Source organism: Alligator mississippiensis, chromosome 1, assembly GCF_030867095.1.
Source record: "Alligator mississippiensis isolate rAllMis1 chromosome 1, rAllMis1, whole genome shotgun sequence".
NCBI lineage: Eukaryota > Metazoa > Chordata > Crocodylia > Alligatoridae > Alligator > Alligator mississippiensis.
Window position 1 is genome coordinate 295067791 of NC_081824.1, and position 17801 is coordinate 295085591.

At 42.0% G+C, this 17801-nt stretch overlaps 2 protein-coding genes across 8 annotated transcripts in view; one reads left to right on the plus strand and one right to left on the minus strand.

Annotated features, from left to right (window-relative positions):
• Positions 1 to 17801, plus strand: part of TTC3 (tetratricopeptide repeat domain 3) — a 101664-nt gene that overhangs the window by 24330 nt on the left and 59533 nt on the right. For 6 of the 7 annotated variants that reach the window (XM_019476117.2, XM_019476114.2, XM_019476112.2 and 3 more), the window contains 3 exons: positions 5 to 53; positions 796 to 919; positions 13433 to 13481. In XM_019476117.2, the coding sequence (XP_019331662.2) occupies positions 5 to 53; positions 796 to 919; positions 13433 to 13481 (222 nt within the window). Of the gene's footprint in view, positions 1 to 4; positions 54 to 795; positions 920 to 13432; positions 13482 to 16527; positions 16772 to 17801 lie in introns of those variants that run through there. The other variant, XM_019476118.2, reaches the window with a different exon arrangement.
• Positions 14976 to 17801, minus strand: part of VPS26C (VPS26 endosomal protein sorting factor C) — a 105424-nt gene continuing 102598 nt past the window's right edge. Inside the window, exon 8 of the mRNA XM_059720738.1 lies at positions 14976 to 15184. Coding sequence (XP_059576721.1) covers positions 15147 to 15184 — 38 coding nt within the window. The 3' untranslated portion in view covers positions 14976 to 15146. The remainder of the gene's footprint in view (positions 15185 to 17801) is intronic.

Genomic DNA, 17801 nt, shown 5'->3' on the forward strand with positions numbered 1-17801 from the left:
CCAGGTGGCAAACAAAGTAAACACAAACCAAAGAAACCACATTTTGAGAAAAAGTAAGACAAATTTCATTTATTTTTAATTCATAAAAATTACCAGTTAATGTGAAGTCATCATGGTGCTTAATATTGAACAGGGGGTTGACAACATGCAGGCCATGGGCTGGATCTGGACATGGGCAGATCTAGGATGTTTTTGTTCCATCCATGTTGAGCAGGATAACTGTACAGACCCTTAAACCTTAAGGGGTTCCTCTCCCCCCCCACTCCCGTTGGTGGCTGTTTGCAGAGCTATATTTGTAGTAAAAACCTGTAACATCTAGACTAAATTTTGTTAAAAGATTCATTGTGTGTAACTGTTGCACTTTTAAGTATTATGGCAACTGCCATTTAAAAAAAAAAAAGTAGTACCATTTAAATTAATTTTCCATAAGAATTAATGACCAGAAGAAACTTGCTCCATATTTTCCATTTGTGTATTTGAGACAAAATTTGCTAAGGCATGGTGGACAGGGTTTATTTGTAGATAGGAACCAAATAATACACATTCTTTACAAAATTTATCATTTAAATTTTTTGGGTGGGGTGCTGTCTCTTGTTTTTGTTTGCTTTTTCGTTTTTTTAGTGAGAGGTGGTTTTTGATTAATGGTTACCATAGTCTTCAATGGGGGTTAAATGACAGAATCTTCTAATCATGCCTAAGTTGTGGTGGTTTTTGTTTTTGTTTTTTAAATGCTGTATATATTATCTTAAGTATGACTAACTGGCACTGGAAATGCAATTTTTGTTTTTTTATTAGAGACTCTGGTTGTTCCAAACCTAATTTATTCACTTCTCAAGAGCCAAAAGAAATGCATAAAGAAAAGAGGACCACACAGTCTGACTCTAAAGACCAAAGTTGCAATCTAAAACGTGATATCAAGGTAATTTTGATCAAGGAATTTTGTAGAATTTTGAATTATACAATTTATGACTAGAATTAGGAACTGTTCTATAAGAATCTGTGGATATACTGTTGGAATGCATTTTCCTTGAGAGAAGAACTGAATACTTCAGGTGCATCTTTTATGAAGTGGTATAGCCTAAATTTTGCAGCACTTTTTTTTTATAACTTTAATTTATATGTGATCATCAAAACATGTATTTCCTTGGTAAATACATCTTCCGTGGTTGGTATTTCTATTTAGAAACTGTCCTTACGGGTAACTGGAGTCCAGTAAATTTGGCCCTCTACTCATTATCCCTCTACACTTGATTCCCTTGATGGCTGATAGTTTTTTAGGTGGAGAAAAGGGCTGTCAGCAGCTTTTATGCTGCTTCTCTGTTCTGAATCATGAAGGCATTCTGTGTTCCATGTGAATTTTTCCTTGATGCAAACTATGTATCCTGGTTCTTGCCTGCCTTGCCCATTTCTAGATTTGAAGGAATGATTGGAAATTGGTAGTTCAGGAGCTGGCTATAGAGAACAATTAAATCCCAGCAGGAGTAGGTGACAATATCGTGGGCTCATTGGAAGCGAGTTCCAGAATGCTACTGCTTCAGTGGCCAGAAAAACATCCCTACCTACCTACCTACAGAGTCAGTCCATCTTTTTGGCTCAGGAGATGAACCAGTCAGGGTGTACTGCTACAGGGGAGATCAGTAAAAGATGCTTGAGAGGTTCATGCTCAGATGAGGCTTTTGTGATTTTTGTGGACCAGCTTTAGTGTGGAAGAACTTTTATTACTATTTTTAATTAAATTGTGTACATTCAATGAATTAGGATGCCCAGACTCAGAATATGCTTTCTTTTTGTGTTTTCATATCTAAAGTTTACAGTTTTTCCAAAAAATTACAGTTTGTGTTATTCCAAAGGGCATACAGTGTAAATTAAAAACAAGCGGGAGTCTTATCAGGGGATAAGGCATAATGCTGCATTTATTGGAACGTAACCTTACTGTTCCTTTTATGTTTTATCTGCTTCACCCATTCCCATACATATTCATTCATACAAAAGAAACGAGCATGCACGCAGATAGACAGCCCTGCAGAGGTTAAGGTGTTACCAAGTTCTGAAGTTGCTCAGGTCAGTCTGGTGGCCGGCCAGACCAGCCACAAGGAATAGAATCAGGTCTTGTTGGATGTGCCCAAAACTCCTTCTTGCAGGTGGACAGACCCAAAACCTTTTCTTTGTGTTCATTCTTTATAGTGATAGCTGGCCATACAAGCCTATGGATTCCACTGAGTCAGACACAAAGGTAACCCTCCTTGTCCTGTTGGCAGGCTGGGATTGGTAGGACATGATCTTTTAGTTTTTTGGTCTGCAATCTTCAGCAGGGTGGTTGCTTGTAGTCTTCAGCTGTCAGGGTGAAGGCATGATTTAGTATTTGGTAACCCTTAGTTGCTGACTAAATGTTGCTGCAGCCTTTAACTGTTAAATCACAGAAGGCTATTTTCATCTGCTGAGAGGACGGTCTTCCCTCGCACTGTCACATACATACATCATTCATTCTTTCATTACCTCTTTTAAACATGCCAGACATCCACAGACCTTTACATAAGCATTCTTCTTATACTAAATTTAAATTCTAAAATCATGAGACCAATAGGTCGATTATATTTATGCTAAGCAATAGGAAATTTAAAATAGATGGTTAATTCCAGAATAATAATGACTGATTAAAATATTATGGAAAGTAAAGCATAACAAGATTAACTTTATCTTAATGGTTAAATAATTGATTATAAAAATAGCAGTATAAGCAATTAAAACAATTATAGCTACTGCTATAATTGGTCAATAAAATGCAAAATTAACTTTTCTATTAACACTTTTGTGCAACTCCTGGGATCCAAGGTCAGGACACATCAACTAAGAATTGTTGTATTAAGTAACAGACTACTTTTCAAACGATTTCACATTTTATAAAGAATAGAATGTTTTTTCTAGGGTTAAATTTAAATGAGTAAAAACTATTAGTCTGCTACAAACAGTTGCTTCCTTAGCAAAGAAGCAGTAACATTAACATGACTCATTGAAAAAATCATCACTTGGGTGTTAAAACAAAAGACGCTTTTCTTTAAAAAAAACAAAACAAACAGTTTGGCATACTTTTCTGTTTGCTGTGCTAAATTTTTAGAGTGCACTCAGATTTATTTTCCAAACTTCTTTCAGCTCTAGAGAGTGGGGATAAAAATCCTGATTCTTTTGAATCCAGTGGGAGTTCTCCCATTGACTTCAGTGAACCCAGGATTTCTCATCGGAAACTTTTTTTTTTTAAATGAAAACTGAGGTTCTTACAAAGCACCATCATTCTGGGTGTTTGGGTTTTTAGTAATGCAAACTACCAGGAGAGATTTGTGAAAGTCCAGGTGAAAGATTTCTAGCCAGAAAATTTAAGTTGGCAAAACCATGAGCTTCAGTGCTAATATTTGGTGCAGCAAAACCAAGCACCAGCTACGTTTTAGAGCAGTGGATGGCAACCTTTCCAGGCTCGAATGACCCAGCTAGGGGCAGAGGTGGGAGAGTGGCTGGGCAGTGGTTTGGGAGCCTCTGGCCACCCAATATGCTTAAGTCTGTTGGGAACCATAATTGGGTATCGCTGTGCATAAGTCTGCTAGGGGTTTGGTTCACTAGGTATTCTCAGACTGTACCTTCCATATACGAACAGCCTCATTTCAACCTGGGAAGGGTTAAGTGCTAAAACTTTCTAAATACTTAGAAGGCCCGAGACAAAGAAGAGTTATTCAGTGCAACTGTGAGAGCAGAAGCGAAGGCCTTGCTTTTGATTCAGACCAATACGGTTTTAGAATGAAGGAACAAAACAACTTGGTACAAAACAAGAAGATATTGCCATGAGTTTGTCTGAAATGAGGGTACAGGTGTAATCGGTATGTGATAACTCGTTTGTCAGTTTAACCTGTTCCTAGTTGTAAATCTTAAATCATCAATGCAAGCACTTACTTTCCCACATTTGTTATTAGGGACTTGGGTGTATGAATGTCATTTCAAGAACTAGACAGTTAAAAGGTAGTTACGAAGCATAGGACTAGGAGGGGCCTCCTGGCAATTGTTACCTGAAGGTCTGTCCAAAATTGCCACTTGTAACCCTTGTGCACGACTACAAAGCACAATATGCAAAACACAGAGAATATCCATAACCTACCTCACGTCAAAGCAAAAGAGAGATGATACTGCCAGTCTCCTGCTCTTGCAACTACAGGGAAGTAACTGGAGAGTATATAATCTAATATAATATCAGATTATCCTAGGAAAAAAACCATGCTCCATAATTTAAAGCAGGGGTGTCAGAGTTATAGCTTGCAAGCTGGTTTCAACTTGTAGAGTTCTGTCACTTGGCCCTTGCTGCTGCCCCTGGGTCTTGAGTTGACCTATGCAGCAAATGTAAGACCCAGGACACAGGCCATATGCAGCAGTTGGTACAGGACTCTGCATGGCACTGTCTTACATTGCCCTCCACACCTGCACCCAGCTCGTCCAGGACACACACTGCGTGCGGCATCCTTTCCAGCCATTCTGTGGCTGAGCAGTGCACATGGCATCTGTGTCCCAAGTTGGGGGCTGCTGCATGTGGCTCGGATCCCAGAGTAGGTGCCATGTACTCTGGGCCTGGCTGGGGGGTGGGAGGGTTGTGATCTGGTCTATGGATCAACTCTGACACCCCTGCTATAGAGGAAGGGGAAGCAAAAAACCATAGTGCATGCCAGTCTGACCAGTGGAAAAAATTCTTTTGACCCCAAATTAGGCAATTGCCATGCCTGTTTCATTGTGGATCTTGGGGTATAGGTGGGGACCTATCGAAATTGTGTGGAAGTGCACTGCGCAGTGAGTGGGTCCTTTAATCTTGCTCATTTTGCCTCAGCCAATTAGCGACAGGAGGCAAAAAACACGGCATATCTAAAGCTGCAGTTTTTGCTTCCCATCCAATTAGCAGTGGGGCTTCCAGGCCCCACCACCAGTTAGGGGCAACGGGAGCAGGAAGGGGTGAGCTGTGAAATGAGTAAATTAAAAAGATTCATTGCGCGGTGCACTTCCATCATGATTTTGGTAGGTCCTTAGGTATAGGTTTTGAATATATTTGTGAGATGTTCACTATGTTGCTGTCGAGTGCAAGTAATTTGCATAGGCAGACAAAACTCTTGGGGTAGAGGTGATTATCTTTTATTTGACCAACTAGATAACTGACAAAAATTCATCATTTGCGAGCTTTCAGGCCCAAACATCGTTCATCAGGCAAAGGAGAATTACAAGATTGGTAAAATTTCTCCTAGGTAAAAATGAAACTCATTGGTCCCAAAGTTCATTTGTAAAATAAAAAAAGCTGCTCTGCAAGTGTGCAGATTAGACTCAAAGTCTGGAGCAGGCTTTTTACCTCGGGTGTCTGATGGCATGCAGGTTGCTGAATTTTTCTTCTTTCTTATTAAGTTGCTCATGTTGCATAGGAGAACTAAAAGATGGTACTATCTAGTTCAGGGGTGGGCAATTATTTTGGGTGGAGGGTTGCTTACCCTGTTTTGGCAGGCTGTCGAGGGTCGCATGGGTAGCCCCACCCCTTGACAGGTGCCTCACCCCCTGGTCACCCTCTTGGGTCCAGTGTCCCAATGTCTTGGGACCAGTGTCCCAGGGCCAGCACCAGTGGGGCCCAAAGCGGGGCGCAGGCTGGCAGGGGCGCAGGCTGCACCAGCAGGGAGAAGGGGGAGCTACAGATTGTACAGAAAGGACAGGGTGGGAAAAGAGGGGGAGGGGTTGTGCTCTATGTCAATGGGCAATATACATCAACCCTCATCAAGAAGGAATCAAAGGATGAGGAAGTAGAAGGATTGTGGGTTAGGCTACATGGGGGGCAAGGAGAAAGGGATTTGGTGGTAGGGGTCTGCTACAGACCCCCACACCAAGAGGAAGAAATAGATTCGGGGCTCCTGAGGCAGCTCTCGGAGACCATAAAAGCTAAAGAGGCGGTAGTCATGGGGGACCTAAACTACCCAGACATCTGCTGGGAGACACAGATGGCAAAGTCCCACCATTCACGCAGGTTTCTAACCTATGCACAGGACCTCCACCTGACACAGGAGGTACATGGTCCCACTAGGGGGAATGCCATACTGGATCTGGTATTGGCAACGGGGGATGACATGGTAAGGGACCTACAGATCGGTAGCCATCTGGGGGACAGTGATCACCTAATAATAGAATTCTTTATAAAACGTCGAGTGGGTAAGGTAACTAGTAGGGTGAAAGTGCTAGACTTTAGGAAAGCTGATTTCAATGAACTCAGACGATTAGTCAAAGACGCACTGCAGAGTAGGAGTTTTGAAGTGATGGGAGCCCAAGAAGGGTGGCTGTGCCTTAAGGAAATGATCCTTCAGGCACAAAGCAAGACGATCCCGATGCGAGGGAAAGAGGCCAGGAGGCTTCCTTGGCTGACCAGAGAAATCCAGGGCAGCCTAAGGGCCAAAAGGGGAGCACATAAAAAGTGGAAACGGGGAGAAATCACCAAAGACGAATATACCTCCTCTGCTCGTGCTTGTAGGGAGGCAGTTAGACAGACCAAAGCTACCGTGGAGCTGAGGATGGCAACCCAAGTAAAGGACAACAAGAAATTGTTCTTTAGATATATAGGGAGTAAAAGGAAGGCCCAGGGAGGAATAGGACCCCTGCTAAATGGGCAGAAGCAATTGGTGACAGACAGGGGGGACAAGGCTGAACTCCTCAACGAGTTCTTTGCCTCTGTGTTCCTAAGCGAGGGGCACGACAAGTCTCACACTGGGGTTGTAGAGAGGCAGCAGCAAGGCACCAGACTTCCATGCGTAGACCCTGAGATGGTGCAGAGTCACTTGGAAGAACTGGATGCCTTTAAGTCGGCAGGCCCGGATGAGCTCCATCTGAGGGTGCTGAAGGCACTGGCTGACATCATAGCAGAACCACTGGCGAAAATATTTGAACACTCGTGGCGCACAGGCCAAGTCCCAGAGGACTAGAAAAGGGCCAATGTGTTCCCCATTTTCAAGAAGGGGAGGAAGGAGGACCCAGGCAACTATAGGCCAGTCAGTCTCACCTCCATCCTCGGCAAAATCTTTGAAAAAATTATCAAGGCTCACATTTGCGAGAGCCCGGCAGGACAAATTATGCTGAGGGGAAACCAGCACGGGGTCATAGCAGGCAGATCGTGCCTGACTAATCTAGTCTCTTTTTATGACCAGGTTACGAAATGCCTGGATACAGGAGGAGGGGTGGATGTCGTGTACTTAGACTTCAGGAAGGCCTTCGATACGGTATCCCACCCCATACTGGTGAACAAGTTAAGAGGCTGTGACTTGGATGACTACACAGTCCGGTGGGTGGTGAATTGGCTAGAGGGTCGCACCCAGGGAGTCGTGGTGGATGGGTCGGTTTCGACCTGGAAGGGTGTGGGCAGCGGGGTCCCTCAGGGCTCGGTCCTTGGGCCGATACTCTGCAATGTCTTCATCAGCGACTTGGACGAGGGAGTGAAATGTACTCTGTCCAAGTTTGCAGATGACACAAAGCTATGGGGAGAAGTGGACACGTGGGAGGGCAGGAAACAGCTGCAAGCAGACTTGGCCTGGTTGGACAAGTGGGCAGAAAACAACAGAATGCAGTTCAACAAGGAGAAATGCAAAGTGCTGCACCTAGGGAGGAAAAATGTCCGGCACACCTACAGCCTAGGGAATGACCTGCTGGTTGGCATGGAAGTGGAAAGGGATCTTGGAGTCCTAGTGGACTCCAAGATGAACATGAGTCGGCAGTGTGACGAAGCCATCAGAAAAGCCAATGGCACTTTATTGTGCATCAGCAGATGCATGACGAATAGATCCAAGGAGGTGATACTTCCCCTCTATCGGGCGCTGGTCAGACCGCAGTTGGAGTACTGCGTGCAATTCTGGGCGCCGCACTTCAAAAGGGATGCGGATAACCTGGAGAGAGTCCAGAGAAGGGCCACTCGTATGGTTAAGGGCTTGCAGACCAAGCCCTACGAGGAGAGACCAGAGAACTTGGACCTTTTCAGCCTCCACAAGAGGAGGTTGAGAGGCGACATTGTGGCTGCCTATAAGTTAATCACGGGGGCACAGAAGGGAATTGGTGAGGATTTATTCACCAAGGCGCCCCCAGGGGTTACAAGAAATAATGGCCACAAGCTAGCAGAGAGCAGATTTAGACTGGACATTAGGAAGAACTTTTTCACAGTTAGAGTGGCCAGGGTCTGGAACGGGTTCCCAAGGGAGGTGGTGCTCTCCCCTACCCTGGGGGTCTTCAAGAGGAGGTTAGATAGGCATCTAGCTGGGGTCATCTAGACCCAGCACTCTTTCCTGCTAATGCAGGGGGTCGGACTCGATGATCTACTGAGGTCCCTTCCGACTCTAACATCTGTGAATCTATGACCCAACTCCATATAGAGCATCTGCCGGCTGGAACCCCGCACTCCTGCCACCCTGCTCTGGGCCCTGCCGGCACTGGCCCCAGGGCACCGGTGCAGGCCCCTTGCTCCCACTGGCTCCCTGTGCGCTCACATCCAGTGCCCCCCAGCCCCACAGTACGGGCAGGGGGCAATGCCCCATGGCCAGCGCTCCCTGCTGCAGCCGCTTGGAGCCCACGGGGCTGTCCGGAGCAGGCACAGGCAGCCCCACGTGGGCTGCAAGCAGCTGCAGCACGGGGCAGGGAAGGGGCCGCTTCTTCCCTGCACTCCTTCCCTGCCCGGGGTCCCCTAAGGCCCTTCTCCCCCCAACTCACCTGTGGTTCTGGCACGAGGCAGCCACGTGCTCCCAGGCCAGAAACCCTGGGAGGGGCTTCTGGCTGGTTGGGGGACGATGCTGGGTGGGGCCCGCTGTTGTTGGAGCCTGCTGTGCTTTCCCTGGGTCCTACTGCCCTTTGTTCTTGTCATTTTTTTGCAGGAACCAAGGGCAGAGAAATATTAATTTTCTACATTTTTTAGGGGCCCCGTGGGCCGGATAGAATTGTGTCTAACCCAAGAGTTTTGTTTGCCTATGCCTTTAGACCAACATGGCTACAACTAAAATCTCTGAAATGATTAGCATAGGCATCATTTGAAAAAGTTCTATTTATCCTAGTTTGAAGCCAGGATAATTTTCGCTGATTAAAAAATGAGATGACACTCATAAATTGTGCCAGTTCTTCCATGGTTTGCGCTCCTGCCTGGATAGACAACGTTGCCCTGTGGGGTCAGGCCAACTTTCATGATCTCAATATTGTGCCGTTAGACAAGAAGGTGTGACACAATTGCACATATACAAACACACAAATCACTTAGGTGCATACATACACTACCAACTTGGGCACATACACATCCAAACTAGCCTAGGCACATGCATACCTATCACCAATTCAAGCACATACACTATACACCCCAAAAGTTGGACAAAAATCAATTGTCCATACCCACACACTCAGTACACATACACAGATCACTAATTCGTATATCACACACACATAAGTTCCTAACTTGAAGTTGTGTGTGCTTGGGGTACCTGGGATACTTGGGGGAAGGTTAATGTGAGAGAGAGTTAAAGAGTAGGGAGTGAAAGTTACCAGAACCGGGATTAGAACCGATAGACTAGAGAGAAGCTGGCTGAGGAACTACTCGAGATCACTGGTGCAAGGGAAAAAAGCCTGGTGGCAAGGAGACAGCCAGGAAAGAGAGAGACAGAAACCTGGGAGCTTGGGGCTGAAAACTGAGGCAGACAGCTGAGATGTCTTGGGGGTGGGGGCAGATAAGTGGTGGCAAGGAGGAGACAGCCAGGGAAGAAACTGAGGCAGAAACCTGGGAGCTCAGGGGGAAAAGGCAGTGGGGATAAGACAGTGGCAAAGAAACGGGGTTTGGAGGCAGAGAGAAGCTCAAGACAGGTCTTGGAGGTGACGGTGAGCCAGAAGCAGAAGGAGAAATGAGACAGAAGTTAGAGGGGCAGAGATTGGAGCAGAGCCGGACTGTAGTAAAGCAAACCCAACTCAGGGGTCCATATAACAGTTTTATTAAACAGACAACGCATTACACAGCCCCATGAAGTTATTGACTCACACACATGCACACACTCGTGTACACATGCACTCACAATGGCAGCAGGAGAAAGAGACTCAGTGTAAGTGTTGGAGTCCAGGTAGGGAAGAGAAGTAGAGTCCAAGTCCTTGGTTGAAGAGGGGGTGGGGGTGACAGCTACCTATCCAGTCTGGAAAGGAGTCTTTGTCCAGCAGGTGTTGTCCAGAGTGGGTCACTGGCAGGGCCTCTGGGTGGATAGGTGGTGTGGCATGGTGCTGGTCCAGATGGAGAGGGCATCCCAAGGAGTCAGTCTTCTCTACCCCTTTTTATGGAGCAGACTACCTCTGATCTCCTATGGGAGGGCCTGTCCCGGCAATGTCAGTCCTGTCCCAGAGGGCTCCAGATGTTCTTACTGAGCATGTGCAGCCTTGGCACAATGGTGTGTTGGTTCATCTTTTGTTTCTTGAATGCTGAGGGTGGTTCCAAGGGCTGGATCATTGGTCCAGGTATTGGCGTTGATGGTTTGGTCATTCAGAGGGAGCTATTTTTAGACCTACTGTCATTGTCTCTCATTCATCCCCATTCATTCAGGAGCCAAGTTACATAGGAGGGGTAGGCACAAGTCATAGGTTACACAATGGGGCACGGGGAATAAGATGGAGACTTGACAAACAAAATGGGAACTTAACATGACTTTATTGTTTTAGGCCTACATATGTAAGTTAGCAATCACACAATATAAAAGCAGTGAAAAATCAATACAAACATAATTATTATCACTTATAAAACAGTGCATACCTATATCAAAATAGCAGGGCACTTATTTGCAAAGAGGGGAGAGAAAAATAAAACTTACTACCTAAAATAAAATGTTAAAGCTTATCCTACATCTTAGCTTACTTATACTTATCTGTAGGGAATAGAGAGGGAGAGAAAAAGTCAGAAATGGTTGGGGAAAGGGAGGGAAAGCATTTTAAATTAAAAAAAAAAAAGAAAAAAGCTGGGATTTTTGCTACAACAAGACCTTATTTACTCATCTTGTAATAATCATAAAAGCTGCATTCCCAAACTAGATGAAATAAAACAGAAAGGTTTTCAATGTGTTAATGTCCGTTTGTTTTTTTTAATTAATGTTTCCTGCCTCTGCTTACTAATTGTACAAAATTAGTTGGTTACTTATGCTAGATATAACTGGAACCAAGATAATGAATAATGTGGCTCTTTTAGTAATGTAAAATACTGAAGTATTGTACAGGTATGAAAGATTACCAGAAACTTGTGCAAGGGTGTTGCTGGATAGAAAAGCTGATTCATTTACAGAGAAACGAAACCAAGGGGAAAGAGCAAAGCATGAGGAAATGGAGGGTTAGGAAATTATGATGCTTGTCTCAAAACAGAGGAAGTATAGATATTCAGAATGTAAAAGGATGTTTTGAAGATTTTAAATTGTATTTGTTTTTGGAACAGCATCTTGTTAAAATTTGTTACCTATTGAGGCAGGTAACAAATCTGGGCAAACCTACATCAGAATGTAGGTTTGCCCAGACATTGCTGATAAATACTTACTGTACTGTGAGCAAAAAAAAAAAAGGTAGTATTTTAGCAGTATGAGATGAAAAAAAAAACTAATATGAAAGTTAAATCATATTATAGAAATGTAACAAGTGCTTTATCACTTCACCTTTTTCAGAGAGATGGTGGTCATAAAAAAAAAAAACCTATAATGAGAGCAGATTTAATTATTTAATACAAAGAGTGTGACAGGATATTTTTTAGATAATCAGTGTATTAGTAAACTTTTAGATTTTTACAAATTTAAACGTTCTTAATGTTAGTGTTTGATTTTTTTTTTATTTTTTTTTTTGGATGTGACAATTGTTGCATGCAAAATCTGATTCTGTAGTAGTTGGAAAAAATCCTAAATCTGCCTTATTTAAGATGCATCTTGCCATCCGTGTACAACCATGAAGTTTTTAGAACCTATTAATGCAGATTTGTAGCTGAAATTATACATGCACTTTCAACAAATCAAGTTGTTTCCTACTTTAGCTGTAATTTGGCTTTATTGTGAATAAGTAATATTGGGGGGGTCGGTAGTGTTTTGTGTGTTGTAATACAAGAATATCTTAGCTGCTCTAAGAACTAAAATGTTGATTATTTGAGTTGTACACAAGGCTCTGTAGGCATCAGTCATAACATTGGATTGATACAGACTTAAATGAAATGGCTTGTCTTTTCAAAGAAAAAATGGGCTAGAAAAACCATCTATTAAATATACTGGGCGTGTAAGAGATTCAAATTTTATACATTAAAGTTGGTTGTGAAATAGCTTTTTTTTCAAACTTGATCATTCTATTGGGGATCAGAACTGCAATTCAAATAAAATAGTAGGTTTTAACTTTTTTTGAAGAGAAGTTGTCATTTGGACATGCACATTTTTTTCTGTGTAATATTTAATGTTTGCTGAATTGTTCAGCCCTCTGGGGTGTGGGCAGGCAGCAAAACTCAGAGGAGGGAGGGGAAGCTTGGAGGCTCCAAGTGATGTTGCGCCTGGAGTGGCTGGGGTGACGGGGAACAGGAGCCAATCCCGTTAACTCCTCACAGGCCACACGCAAACAATGTGCCACCAGTTGGACTGCTCAGATTACGCTCTGTAACTTGGCATAAAGAAAAAGGATGATTCTGTTGGGGAGGCAGCAGTCTGACAGGACTGAGTACAAAATGGAAATCCCTTGAATGCAGCCTATGATTCTTAAGTAGAAGACTCTTTGCAGGTTTTTTTTACCTTTTTTTATATTGTCTTTTTCTCTTTCTTCGGAAAGTAAGCTAAAAAAGATAACCCCTCTTCTACCCAGTGTCCTTCATTTTTGCAGTCTGCTATTAAGTCTGGGCCTCAGTTTGCTCATGCTGAAGCTGTCTTTGAACAGACTACACACAATTTAGAATGGGGGGGGGGTCAACATTTTTTGGTGGGTGTATTCCCAGCGGCCAGTCCAGAAGCAGGGAGTCCCTCAGCCGGTCGAGCAGGGAGTCCCCTACGGCAAACCCCAGAGCACCGCCGGCGAAACCAGAAGTGCCCCCACTTCTGTTCCACTGCTGCGTACCCCCTGGGGGCTTCCGAAGACCCCAATTTAGGACATTGATTCTGCTGCCACAGAAGTGTAATTAAGTACTTAATCTGTCAGGAACCACTTCCCCGTTCTTCCTTCCTCTCTTAATCACTTCTAATTCTGATTTATTTATTGCTACCATGATGTATTTTAATATAATTGTCCTAGATAATGCTGACCTAATTGTCATTTTCAGTTTAAACATAATGTATTTAGATTGAACTATTGTCTTGTTTCTTTCCCTTTCTTGTGCATGTATCAAATATTGTGGCTCTTAACTTGACTTTTCAAAGCTATGTATGTTTTTCTGTATCATTAGGTCTCCACTGATACCCTAAGTAAAGAGAATAATTCAGAGTTACCATCAGGTGAGTTAATTTTTTACTTTGTACCCCATCTGAGTTAGCGCTGACAATAATAGGAATTTGACAGGGTGGTTTGTTTTTTTTTAAATAAACTGTTGTCAGTCGAGAAAACTTTAAATTAATATTCTGTACTAAAAACTCCTATAAACTATTATGAATTATGTATTTCATTCTTATTTCTGGAATCATACTGGAATGTGAGCACTGAACATCTTGTGTCTTTCCAGTTTTCTTTATCCTTTGTTAGGTGCAGTTGCACATGCTTACTACCTAGTAAAAAGTCGGGTGGACGTAGTGTACAGCCTTGCTACTCAGTAAATCACTCAAATCCAGGTAGAGCTACCCCTTGGAAAATGCGTTGAACTTTACTGTATGTGAAAGTTGTTATATGGAACATGTATGTCCACTCCCAGGGAAGAAACCCTTTGCTCTGTGAAGCTTCCCTGTCACCTAGTGGCAATTACGCAAAGAACCTTGTCTGCCAATGTGTTGTAATAGCATCTACTTTAGGGAGGTAGCATGGGATAGGCAGTCGTTTGTTGGTTACTGAAATCTTCTCTATAGTAAGAATGTGTTTTTCTTTAGTAATTGTTGTGCTGCACCCTTAGTTAGCGTATTTGTCAGCATGCATTTGAGATGATCAAGTGGAACTAAACCGTGGAAGATAACTGGGATGGGGTAACTGAGTCAGGCAAGGGGAGCCAGTTAGTTTTTGCCCCCTTTGATTCAAGAATAGGATTTTTTTTAAATAACGAGGAGAGGTGGGTGTACTTTCAAGACTAAATAAATTAATAAATACCAGTGTCTTTAAATACTGGAGCACAACCATGTTAAAGTTTATTCTTGCTGCTGAAAATAAAAGTTACCTACTACACAGTAATACCAAACTGAAGACAGCTTCTTTATGTGGGGAGAAAGTATAAATTTTGGAGCAGTGGGCAGTTTTTTATTCCTTAAAACTTTCTTTTTTACTCTTTTCTTTTCTGTCTTATAAAAACCCCAAGTTACTTGCCCACGACCAGCTTTTGAAAAAGGACCAATTCTTGTAAAACTTTTAGTAGTTGAGAAGGCAGAATTTTTTTCTTGGAATCCATGACTTGCTTTGGTTTTAAATGGGTATGTAGGCGATGTATACAGACATTCATGGTGCTTAGTGAAATGTGCGTTTAGTTTCAGAGCTTGATCCTGCAAAATGCTGTGCCTTCTAGTCCTGACTGCCACTAAGTTAACTTTTGCACGGGGCTTTAGCACAAAAAGTAGTCCTGTTGGGATGTCACATCCTTCTAGGTGGGTTTCCTCAGTTAGGATCAGACTGTAGAGCATCTTTATAAAGTTGAATTCTAGATGCATAAGTGGGTAGCATATGTATATTGTTGTTAAATTATGAAATGGGATTCGGGACTAGTGTATAAAGGATTGAGACAACTTGTGTGATAAATAACAGAAATGCTTTATTTACTACAACTATTCACTATTAAAGCAAAGTCCAGTATATTTAGCTGTAAAAGCGATAGTATCTCACCAGTGCAGGCAAAGAGGCAGTCTCAGTCTTGTCAGCTTCTCAAGGCATGGATCTGTCACCTGAGAGATCAGGTTTTCTGGGCACAGTAGCAGTTCTTGTGTTGAATGATTTCTCAGTCTTGGCACGTGCCCAGTTAGCTGCTTCTTTCATCTTATACCCTGGTGTTCAGCATCTTCAGAGTATTCTTAAGTAGAGAAAAAAAACCCAAGCAATAACTAACAGAAAGATCCTGTTGCTCAAACTGTTCATTATTGGTTATCAGAAAGTCCCAATTTTGATCGAATTACTTTTCTCAGTAACAGGAGGTTTTCAATCTCTACTGAGTTGAAACATATCAGGAAATTGATTAACAACCAGAAAAACACAGATGTGTCCCTGGAAGATCAAGAGAACCAGAGATGAAACAACAGTGAATCAGGAGGAGACGCCTATCAAACCCCATATGGAAAATGTCTCTTCCTGCACGTAAACACAAGTTAATTACAAAGAAATATCTACTATAGTAATTAATCAAGGATAGATGTTTCACAGTTGCATACCAAACACATATGAGCCTGCTTAAGATCTTCATAGGTATAGTAAGATAAGCTGGAAGTGATGCCTCTGTTTCTTTTCAGAAGGTCCCAGCTACAAACTTGCATCCTCTTGCACCATGCAATTGTCATTAATATTTTGTAGCTTAACTTTTACGGGTATGCCCAACTTAGCTTAAGTTTCACAGTCATTAATTGTGGGTAGTATTTTCAAAAGTAGTATATGACCAGGCAATAAGCAGAATGATCTGGATGTTGTGGGATGAATGAGTTGCACAATAGTAGGCTTAGATTAACATTTTGAAGGAAGAACGGGGTTGTTTTGAAGCTGGGAATAGGAAAAGATGCAGAAGGACCAATTGAAGCAAGTATGTGTGTGAAGAGATAGTGTGGTAGAATTATGAGGAAAAGATGTTAGCCAAATATTGGAAGTTGTTGACGGGAGTTAATGTGGAAAGATAGTATAAAGTAGGGAAGAGGGATGTCATAATTGGGAAAAGAAAATAATTTTGACAGCTGCATCTGGATAGTCTGGAAGGGAAACATCTGAGAAGCAAAGAGGCCAAAGATCACTATATAATAGTTAAAGTAAGAAACAGCCAAGTTATGATCCTGGATGCTTTTGAGAGAAGAGGATAACCAATTTTAGAAAGTTAAGGAAGGAATGGTAACATGTTGGTTGGGGAAAGGAAAATTAATTAAGGTCAGGCAGATAATAGGGCTGTGAAGTGTTGTGACTTAACTCAGATTTATTCAAAAGCACTAATAGTTTTAATTCTTTGTTCCTTAGGGTTTTTTATTCCTTCCCCCTTCCTTTTGTGAGTCTTCCCCCCCCTCCCCCCCCCCCTTAAGTGTCTCTGGTACAAGAGGTCTTGTGTCAGTACTGATTTTAGAGGAAGTATTTCATTTGGCCTTGATTTGGGAGGAGGAGTTAGGTTGTGCATGACTAACTGTTACAGGCTTTAGGTGGGTGGAGGTAAAGTTTTCATTTTTCTTTCCCAGGCTCTTTGTTCAATGAAAGGCCTATGGATTGTGGGAGTTTTTATATATGGGACTTCTGTGCCATTCTTTAAAATTTTTTTAATTAATTAGCATTTAGCATATTTTCCTTTGAAACTTTATTTTAATGCATTTTTTTGAGCGCATTTGCTTTTCTGTAGTGTATTTTTTTTATTTGTTCTTAATGGCACTTCCTAGTAGAACTAGTGTTACTTCTAATGCATTAAGGTGTTTCTGGGGTAAGTAGTTCACACTTGCCTTTCTCCATATTTCATATTCTCAGAGGAGATTGAAATGATCAGTATCAGTTCTTAGAGATAAATGATGATTGCGCTGGGTGATTTTATTTTGGAGGAGAGCTTGTATTGCGTATGAAAACTTGTTTTTCTGTTTTTTATTTTAAATGTGAACTGTATTGAAGGAAGAACAGAAACATAGATGGCATTGTTTCATTTTTGGACTGAAGTTTGTGGTGTGCAATATAATGTCCATGCAACTTTTACATATTGTAATAATTGATCATATTTTTTTGCATTTTTCTCATGCACAACTTGTATAACAGCCATGTCAGAATGACTAGCCAAGTCTGTCTTCCTTCTGCACTCAAACAAGATGTTCCTTAAGGCTAAGCTATTTTCCTGTTTTTCATAGCTTACTTGGTTTATGACTGTTTTGGCAATCTGAACTATACAATTAAGGCAGTCTTACATTAAACATCCTTCAAGCTCAGGGCAAACAAATAATCAAAAATCTTTTGCATTTGGTCAGTTAACTCTCCTTGGCTTTTGTCTGAAAAAAAGATGGGTGTTAAAACAACGTGTTCTATATATTCTTTAGCTGATTCTAGACTAAGTATTAAATTATAGGCTGCCACAAAATGAGTTGGCCATGTTAATATCTAAATATATAATGTGTAAGATGTGTTTTATATAAAGTGCTTGCTTATTGTTGTTTTCAGGGCAGTTATCCTTGTAACTTTTTTAAAATTTTATGAACTCCTATTGTTGGTACTGAATCAGTATTACCTTATTGACATTGTATATGTTTGAGTCATAAGGACTCAGCAGAGCTCTGTTGAGCAATAATGTGTCTCTTCTTGTTGAATTATCAAACATTTGCAGCCACAGAATTCAATACTGATCTGAGTCTGTGGTCTGAAGTCCAATAATATTTTAGATCAGTCACTTTCTTTTTTTTCCCAACCTTTCTTCATTTGCCAACTGCTAAACAATCACAAATGGAGGTGATTTTCTGAGTACTCTGTACTTT